Here is a 9,774-nt window from a genome sequence, read left to right as displayed (position 1 = left end):
TTGCATTTCAGACTGTTCCTTTTTCCCTCACTGCCCTAAATCACATAATAGGTAAGAAGATGGGCAGGACTCTGACTTGATTTTCCTTGGGTGGATCCTTCTAAAACCTCAGCTCGCCTTATTTCTGTTCTCTGGGTAGTGCCTCTTTGAGGCGGTTGGCAGATGGGACGTGGCTATAGGGAAGCGTAATGGCCTGGGGCCCTGGACTGGTTGAACTCTGGGGGTGCCTTGCTCTTCCCAAGGCTGGTGGGCAAGGCAAGGCTGGCCAGGGGCCAGGCGGGAAGTTGATGAGCAGCCATGTGCCCCCTGCCCTTCCCCAGGGGTGGGTTTGAGGCGCTACTGCTCAGAATGGCAGAAGTTCCTGCTCTGCATGTGGAAGGGTGATGTATTGGCAAAAATAGACATTGCTTATTGATTTCACATAAAAGATGATCCTTGCTGGATCATCTAGTCCTTTCTCTTATGAAGCAGCCTTGATCTGCTGAGGTGGCTTTTTGGGTATTTGGCCTTTCGTATGACCCACGGCCCTTATTTTCTGATCACCTGGGATGGGGCTTCTGCCAGGCATGCTGGTTACAAGGTTCTGTGCTGGGGCTGAAGAGCTGCCAACTGATGGGCTTGGCCTGGGGCTCAGAAGCACCTTGAATGCAGGCCGCACTCAGCTCCAGCCTCTTGGGTGGTGCTGCTCACTTACTTCTATTCCTTTTCTCACATTGTCCCTGGGACGTAGATTTAAAATTTAAGTCAGTTTTATGGATGAGTTTGGAAGCCTGGCTTCACCAGCCAGCACCAGCCACTACCTCTAATTCCATTCTTTATACCTCTAACTGCTTTTATTGGGAATTCAGGTAGAAACTGACTTTTCGTGGCTCTGGACTGAAGAGAGGGCTTCTGGCTGCTCCTCTGGGAAGGCTTCTAATCTTGGCATCGGGAGGGCTAGCAGAACGTGTCTACCTGCTCTGTAGAAAGAAGCAAGCTGAGTATGTGATCTCATTACAGACTTGGGCTAGGGATGCATCAGAACAGGGCAAAAACTGCCGTTCCGGTGAATATGGCTTTGTTAGTAAAAGGCTGTGACCTTGGCCACGAGCTTACCTTCACGTTCCCTAGGTCACAAAAATGAAGCCAGAGGTTATGGAAACCATGGGTCAACCCAGCCTTCTCATTTAAAAACAAGGAATACATACAGGTGCCACAGGCTGTTTGGGGAGGGTCCCTGCCCAGCACTTCCTGAATCTTCTTTGGCGTTGGGACTTCTGCACAAGAGTCTCTCTGGACTTCTGTCTCTAATGTTTTCTTTAGTTTATGGACCTTTCCATTCAGATCCACCTTAAAATTCCTTCCAGCTTTATACTCTGATTCTTACCACTCTTCCTCAGATACTAACCAATTTTTGCCCCCAGAGATAAAAAAGCATATCTGTGACAACAGCCCTGAAGTGGGTTCTGAAAAGTGGCCTTCAGGCTTCGTGGTGTGAGGGAACAGTGAGGCCGCTGAACTGGACACCTTTATGGGCGCCTCCTCTCGCTCTCAGTCACGTGCATCTCTCCGTAAATGCCTAGGTGATGGTAATGGCACTTTAGACACATTAAAAATGTCAGCATTTGAGGGTCTCAGGCTGAGATGGGGGCTCATTCTAGGGACCCCAGAGCTTGCCTGCCAGGTCCTATCTATGGCAGGAAGCCTCCTCCTCAGCTGGGCTGTGTAGAGAAGCCTCAGAAGCCAAGTGCTTAAGGGGCACCATGGTGGTTGCAGAGAGCTCCTCCTTCCCTTTAGGCAGGTTGCAGTGTCTGATGTCTGCTCTGGGTTTCTTCAGCTTGGGGGAGGAAGTTATACTCCGGTGGGCAGAAGAGGATCTGCTACAAAGGATTCTGTGCGTCCCAGGTATCGGAATCTGAGTGACATCTTCCCACTGGGTGGCCAAAGCACACACTTTACTGAAAATCCCCTTGGCTAAAGTTAGTCCTAGCTTTGTAACTCTTTCTTTCCTTCCTTTGGTTACTTCTTAGAGCAGTTGTAGGTGCACAGCAGAATTGAGCAGGAAGTACTGAGATGCCCACCCGCCACAAGCACAGCCTCCCCACTAACAACATCCTCTACCTGACTGGTTCATGTGTCACACTCGATGAAGCTACACTGACACATTATCCTACAGACCCCAGACTTTACGTGAGGGTTCACTCCTGATGTTACATACTCCATGGGTTTGGGAAATGTATAATGACATGAAACCAGCATTACTGTATCATAGAGACCATTTCTATTATTAGCTATTCAAATTACTTTTTAGAAACCCCTTTGGTTATTTATTTTTTTAAAGAATTACAGTTAGCTTTTCTGGCCTTTGCCTTATCTTTAGAGAAACTACATTTCCCTAAGTTCAACCCCTCTACCCCATCAGATCTCCCTGGTTGGGCTTGCAAGGCCAGATGGCTAGGTGACATGTCCATGTTTTTCTAACTCTGCTGCTCCTTTGCTCCCCATAGCTCACTACCTGCCCTGCTCTGGTGGAATGACCCCGCAAGAAGGGAAAGATAACTTTCAAAAAATGTGCCACATTCAAAGTATCCAGCTACTACTGTCCAAACCAGTAAATATGACACATTTTCATAAATAGAGGGACAAAATGCTTTTTTTTTTTCCAGTAGACTGTATTGGGGATTTTAATGACGTTGAAATTTTGTTTGAATAAATGGGCCACAGGCCAGAAGCAGGAAATCATTTCATTACTACCAGGTTCTTCACTTTTTGTTTCCTCTGGAAAATATATCCTTACTCTAAACCTGGTGGGGATACACAGTCAAAAATAAGCACAAGCAATCAGACAACAACTGTCGCAGCGGAGACTACCAGAGATGCCCATCATTCCTGCCCCAACGCTGCATTTTCCTTATTTGCCCTTGCCAAGTACTGGCAGGGACATGCTATGTAACATGTCTTGGCTTTTGTCTGTCTGGGGAGGGAGGCAAGAATATTTAAGAATCTTTACCAGCTAGTGGGTTTCTTCACTTCTCCTGCGCCCCCCACCACCTAGACACAAACGCTTCCATTTCTTTCTCTTACTTTACCTTAGTAACTAATTTCCTACAGACCAAGAATATAAATTCCAGACATGTATTCAGTTTAACAAAATCCTACCACAATAAAATAGTTTAGCTGTCCTTGGAGTTTGTTGTAATGGAATTGTATTGAGCTGGCTGGGGAGAAAAATAAAATTGTTAAAGGAGAAAGGCAATATGGCGGAAAGAAAGCGGTTGGCTATGTCCCTTCTCCGTTCAGAAAATGCACCACTCATGTCTCTGCCTTTCTTTTGGGTCTTGGGATTACTTTCCTTTTTGAGGTTTTTAAGTTTTTTTTTTTTCTTGCATTCCAGGCACATAGAAAAAATAAAGGGGGAGCTAATTATCTATTGTTGGTTTAAAAACTAATCCAAATAATCCAAATAAACTTGCTTCGAGAATTATGGCTTTCTCGTATATATGAAAGTCTTTTAGAATCCAGAGAAAACAGGGATGAACATGTTGCTGTGGGCTGGAGGGGACAGAGATGTCTGCAAGACGCCAAGAGCTCACGGAGACAGCTATGCTCATGTCTTTATTTTAGAATTTGGGTCTGGAGATGGTAGTATGGTTCCAATGCTCACTCCATTGCAGAAAGTGGACAAAACTCAATAAAATGTTAGCATCTTGCAAAATAGGCAGGGGCCTTGATGCATTCCTGTAAGAGCTGATCCAGGTCAAGAGAGAGGGGTGGAAAATCACTGTCCTCTGAAAAACGTACGTGGAAATGATGCCCAGGGCAAGGTGATGATTCTAGCAATATGAGGAACCTGAGGGAACAGGGAGGAAATGACAATCTTGATTTGAGGAGAAATTAATGAGATGATTCCTCAAGGACTGGCCTCATGGCTGGTCAGCTCAGTTGTGGGGTAACTTCTTCCCTTTGGGGTAATATGGGGTCTGAAAAGGTAGTTATGGATCCAGGCTATACAGGGATCAGGGTGTTCTTGTTGGGTTTTCAGAACACATTATAGAAGGAAGATGTTTATTCTGGCTGTTTCCCTCTTGTCCCCACACTTCCCAAGAGGGACTGGGTCAGGGGAAGGGATAGGTCTGAGATATGAGGCACTTGGCTATCATCAAAGAGTCTTAGATCAGAACAAGGCTTAATTCACTCACCTCTTCCCTCAGCAAGTGAGGAAAGAGTGATCTCTGGTCCAGAGTAGCTAGAAATTCTGTCCCCCAGTTCCTACTTTGAATTCCCAATCTAATGATCTCTTCTTAAGAAATAATACCAGGCTGTTGCTATTTTTTTGAACCATGGGACTAAGAAAGACAATATCATGTAAGTAGCAAAAGACAAATGGTAGACATACCGGAGCAGTGGGGTATCCCAACAAACTTGGTGATGTCCATTCTTTGGGTCATGTCCTGGGTCGTCCCCCTCCAGCCCAAGGTGGCACACACTTTTCCCTTCTGTATGGGCTCCGTCTTGCTCGGGCCCAGGGCTTTGGTGTATAGCCTTGGGTGCCCAGTTTTCAGCTTCTTCTCCTCTATCTCAGTCTTCAGTTTCTTGTTTTCTTGCTGCAGATGGACCATTACATTGTGGAGGTGGCTGGGGAAGGAGGGAAGAACAGGAGTTGTTTGGTCTGCTTCAGCATCTTTTTTTTTTTTTTTTAAAGATTTTATTTATTTGACAGAGAGAGATCACAAGTAGACAGAGAGGCAGGCAGAGAGAGAGAGAGGGAAGCAGGCTCCCCGCTGAGCAGAGAGCCCGTTGCGGGGCTCGATCCCAGGACCCTGAGATCATGACCTGAGCCGAAGGCAGCGGCTTAACCCACTGAGCCACCCAGGCGACCTGCTTCAGCATCTTTGTTCCCCACTTTATCAAGGGTAGATAAAGGCGCCACAGGAAGGAGGGCCAGTGACATTCAAGTCCTTTCAGAACTGGCGCTCTCATGTTCCATAGAGATGGAGGCCTATGTGTATCCATTGGAAGAAGCCCAGGCACAGGGTCAGGGTGGGCCCAAAACCAGTACTTCTGAGCCACTGCGTCATGTCAGCTCAGGGTTGGTTTTCATATCTGTCAGATGGGGACAGTTGAGTCTGATCTGCCTTTTATGCTTCATATAAAGCTCCAGTTTGACAAATGATGGAAATTTGATTTGAAGAGCTGGAAGGCTGTCATGAAAAATCCCATGTGCCTGGGAAACACTCTCATCTAGTTCTGATGCCAAAGCCAAGTTCTTTCCCTTCCCTTTGCTAGAAGGTTAAGAGCCCAGGGAATCCCAGCTCTGTTGAGAGCTTGGGTAAGTAACTTGTCCCCATCTTATGGATGAAGAAATGGTGGCTGTGATGTAGGTGAGGTGAAAGAACTTAGCATATCTCTTAGGGCTCCATTACTGGTCATATTTCTCCAAACCAATGTCGAGGGCAGTGGGGGACCAGGGGCTCTGGAACCAGACACCCCAAGTTGGAATTCTGGCTCTGCCATTTACTATTCATGAGGCCAAGGACAAGTTATTTAGCCTCTGGGTTCCTCTCTTTCTTCATCCATAAATGGGAATTTTAATGGTACTGAACTCATGAGTTCTCATAAAGATTAAATAAATTAATACATATAAAGCACTTAGAACAGTGCCTTGCACATGTAACAGATAAATATTACTTGTGTCATTATTATTATTAAAAGATGGCTTTTCTTCAAATAGGTTCAAACTCAGGAATGAGTTCTTTGTGAAACAGAAATTCCTCGAACTTGGCATACTATAAGAAAAAGTTCTGTTTTTCTAAAATGCTCTGTTACCTTCAGGTTTTTTACAATTTCTTTTTTAGCTAATCCCTTTCAGAAAATGCTTTCATCCAAGTGAAAAACTTCGTGGTCTATTCTAGAGGGAAATCAAAGAATTCTTTCTGAACTTCCACGGGCCTGGGCTTTGCCCTCTTGCTCTCTATAAACCTGGCCAGTGTTGGAGACACCCCTGGAGTCCCTCATGTCACTGCCACACTCCATAAGCCACTGGGCCTGGAGGTGGGGTCCTCACCATGCTCTCATTCCCTGGCTCTCTGCCACTCTCTCTGGTCCACTCGTCAGCATTTCCAATGCCTTCAACATCCTGTACATTCTATCCAAGCCTTTCAGTTCCTCGACTTCTGTATTCCAATGATCTGTCCTCTCCTTAAAGTCTGCCACCATCCTATGGTCACAGCTCAGAACAGAGCTTTCCACCTGAGGCTGATGAGTGGGTTCCATGTGTGCTGAGATGTGGACACCCTCAGCTCTTGGGGCAGCCACTGGTTGGTCAACTTGTCTCAAACAACGCATCCCAAATTCTTCCACTGTGCCAAACAAATGTGGTTATTTTCTAAGTGTTCCCTGACAGAGGGTTGGGAGCCACTGCCCTAAAGCTTGTCATTATCTGTGACTATCCCATCTCTGAAATCTTGATTTTAGACATCCATACTTTCCTCTCTGTCCCCAAACTTCCAGCACTCCTCCTACACTACCGTCTGATTCGCCACCTTTGACCGTAAGGATGAAGCATGGCCACAGGAGAAGGTGAAGCAACAAGTAGAAGAAACTTCGGTCCCCAAATGACCACATGGGACAGAGGAACCCCACCAACCCGGACTGTTCACTTCCTAGGGATGGTTCTTCCATGTTCTATGTTCCTTCATTTGGAGGTCTCTTTGTTATAGCACCTTAGCCTCTACCCTGTCTTTCAGTTCCTGTTTCCTTCTTAGCATTTTGGTCCTCTGAGAATCACAGCAGGTGACAGTGGGAAGGGGCATGGCATAGAGATTAGTAACCCCTTTCCATATTGTTGACGAGGGAAGACCCAAAGAGGTGAAGTGATGTGCCCATGGTCACATAAATGCAGATTCATGACCCAGAATCTTTCCATAGTACTAGCACTTTCCTGAGGTCAGATGCATGTATCTAAGGATAAACCCAGACCTGGCCTGTGGCTGGCCCTTCTCCTTAGGGCCCAAGCAGCAGCCTGGGTGGTGTGGGATGACTTACTCCTTTTCACCAGTCAGCTTGGCAATATATTTGACTTGCTCACGGAGCTTGTTTCCTAGTTTCTCATTGGCGATCCTGTAATAAAATCCATAAAAGAAATCCCCCCCATCATGAGAAGAGCACAGCTGGCTGGCTGGGAGGCTGGCGTTCTCAGCAAGGCGTCCGCTGAGCCCTAGACCCCAGCTCATCACCCACTCCCCGAGCTAGAGCCTCCCTAGCACCTGGCAGTTGAGGGAACCTTCCATTCTCAATTTCTAGGCAAAATCACCGTGATCTCAGGTGAGTTCAAGGGATCTAGGCAGGGAAGCCAGATTCCAGGTTTGGAAGAGGAATTTTGACCTGCAGCAAAGCATCTTCTTTATCATGGGGCTGCTCTGTTTCTAAGTCAGCAGGTCTTCCCGATTCTGCCTGAAAAGTTGAGGCCCCTCCATCTTATTCCCAGCTCCTGAATGTGAGCTATCACTGAATTCATTTCCCTAGAAGGCAGCGTGTGTGTGTGTGTGTGTGTGTGTGTGAGAATGTGACACTATTCTTTGGCATATGTGCAGTTTCTCAGCTCAGCCCAAGCCTTGGGACCCTGCCTTTCCGTTTAATTCCTTACTTACTTCTGCTCTTTTGCCCATTGCTCCATGTTGGACATAATCTGATCATTCTCTCGGCGTAGCCTACAGGTGTCTTTAGTCACAGACCGCTGGGGCACACTAGAGGGCTTTGGTACGAGAAGAAAATGAGATGGTTGGGGGAGGGGAGCGAAGCACAGGCCTGTCACCTCCCTACTCCCAAATCAGGTCTCTTCTCTCTTCCTGGAAGAAGAAACATTGGTTCTGCTGTCTAACCCCTAGGCCAGAGTTGGACCTGACACAGCAGCATCTCACCTCTAATAATGCATGCACACAAAGATGACATTACTGAGCAGGGCACTGTTTATAGTAGAGACAAAGTAGATGTGCATACTTACAATAATGATTTTTGGGCAAAGGCATTAAAACATCTTTGTTTTAAAAAAGCAATATATTAAGCCAATTTTTTAACAGATGGAAAAAAAAATATCTTGAGGAATGGATGCCTTTTTTTTTTTTCCTAATGCAAGCAAAGGCCTTGTGGCTAAACCAAGATATCTGTGGCCACCCGCCGTGAACTTCACTGCTCCAGGACAGGGGCATAAGGCATGCTCGAAGATCTCTTAGCAGATTCTACTGCAGAGTAAGTGAAAATGTCAGGATGGGTTCTGGAGGAGGACTGCCCTGGGCGTTATCTAAGTCAGGGACAGCTGGTATACCTGACCAGGAGATGGCAGTCTTCTCTGGAATGGGCCTTTGTTCTGCTCACTATCTCTATCAGTGAAGGCACAGGAAGATAGTTGGGTTGAGAAAACTGCTGTGGGCCTTAGAGCACCCAGACCCTACCTTGTACTGAATAGAGTGGGCTGGAGGTATCATTTCCTTGCTCTTAGGCGCTCCCACCCCCACCAACGTTGGTCTAGTATCCAGGTGGTTGTGGATGGGCTGGGAGGTCTGGGAGGAAGTGACCAGAAGTTGAGGAGTGCCCACCTCCTTCTCATCTGCCAGGAGGTTCTCTTTCAGGGTGGCCATTTCCTCCTGGAAAGCCCGGAGCTGCTCTTCTTTAGCTGCCAGCATCTTGAGGTCACTCTGGTGCTGCTTCTGCCACTGCAACACTTGGTTGCTCATCTCCTCCAGCTTCTTGTCGAAGGCTTGAACCTGCTCAGGGGCACAAAGTGAGGAGGGAGACCCTGGCTGGCCGGCTGCCCGCCCTGAGCCCAGAGCCTCTGTGACAAGGCAGGAGAGCGGCTTTCTTGACTTGGGGCGACTCCTTGGGCGGGGGGGGGGGGGGGGGGGGGCACTTTACTCCCAGTACCAGCAGAGGGCGCCCCTGCTCTGACTGTTACCACCTTTGCCTTAAGCTCCCTGAGCCCGCAAGAGGAGGGAACCCTTCCGTCAAAGGGAATGGCTCTGCACTAAGGACTTTCCGGGCGAGAGGAGAGAAACCCTGGGGACCTGGAACAGGAAGACAGCCTAAGCTCCTGGCTGCTCCTCACCTCTAGCTCACTCTGCTGTTGGAAGCCCTGCAGTTTTTTTAGTTCCATGTTGAGCTTTTTCATCCTCTCCTCGTAAGCAAGGATTTCATCTTCCAGCTGAGCTTTCCTCTCTTGGGCCTGTGCCAAGCTTCGGTGCAGGCTCTTGGTCTCTGAGGTCGTATGATTGAGCTTCCATAAAGACAAAGGGGTTAAGAATGGCTGTCACAGTTCTTTGGCCTATTCTATTGAGTGCCGAATGGAGAAGGGTTCCCGTCCATGCTCATCCCTTGTTCAGGGTAGCACAGACACCTGCTCACTTGCCTAGTGTCCCAGAGAGGGGTGGGAAGTGACAGTGGTTGATTTGCTACACCCTCATTCCCCTACACCATGTCCTCTTTTTCCATTTCTCTGAACTGATCAGCTAGGCACGATCGGCACTGGGTGAAGCACAAATTGCTTCACCCCCACCCCCTCCCCCACCCCGGGTCATCTGTGGGCAGAAAGAGTTGTTAGATTTGGCCTTGTTCTTTGTGTTCCCTTTCTCCCCCCAAACGAGTCCTCACTACAAGGAGGCAGGCCTTCCCTGGAAGGACATCCTAGCTCAGGCAAGAGTTTGCAGAGGTCCTGGTGACAGCCAGTTCTGCGGGGAATTGACTCTTGCACTTTCCATGCTACTCGGACATTTCTTTGCCTCAAACAGCCCTGGAGAAGAGAGG

The 9,774-nt window shown here is 47.7% G+C and overlaps 1 protein-coding gene across 2 annotated transcripts in view; it reads right to left on the bottom strand.

Moving 5' to 3' along the window:
- Positions 1–9,774, bottom strand: part of PMFBP1 (polyamine modulated factor 1 binding protein 1) — a 164,378-nt gene that overhangs the window by 1,494 nt on the left and 153,110 nt on the right. Inside the window, exons 16-21 of one of the 2 annotated variants that reach the window (XM_032323523.1) lie at positions 9,080–9,247; positions 8,574–8,741; positions 7,629–7,732; positions 7,024–7,098; positions 4,376–4,614; positions 84–3,829 (exon numbers count right to left, since the gene is read on the bottom strand). In XM_032323523.1, coding sequence (XP_032179414.1) covers positions 3,813–3,829; positions 4,376–4,614; positions 7,024–7,098; positions 7,629–7,732; positions 8,574–8,741; positions 9,080–9,247 — 771 coding nt within the window. In that variant the 3' untranslated portion in view covers positions 84–3,812. Of the gene's footprint in view, positions 1–83; positions 3,830–4,375; positions 4,615–7,023; positions 7,099–7,628; positions 7,733–8,573; positions 8,742–9,079; positions 9,248–9,774 lie in introns of those variants that run through there. The other variant, XM_032323522.1, reaches the window with a different exon arrangement.

The sequence above is a fragment of the Mustela erminea genome, chromosome 19 (genome assembly GCF_009829155.1).
Source record: "Mustela erminea isolate mMusErm1 chromosome 19, mMusErm1.Pri, whole genome shotgun sequence".
NCBI classification, from domain to species: domain Eukaryota; kingdom Metazoa; phylum Chordata; class Mammalia; order Carnivora; family Mustelidae; genus Mustela; species Mustela erminea.
The sequence above is the reverse complement of the archived record's forward strand: the minus strand, read 5'-3'. Positions and strand labels throughout refer to the sequence as shown.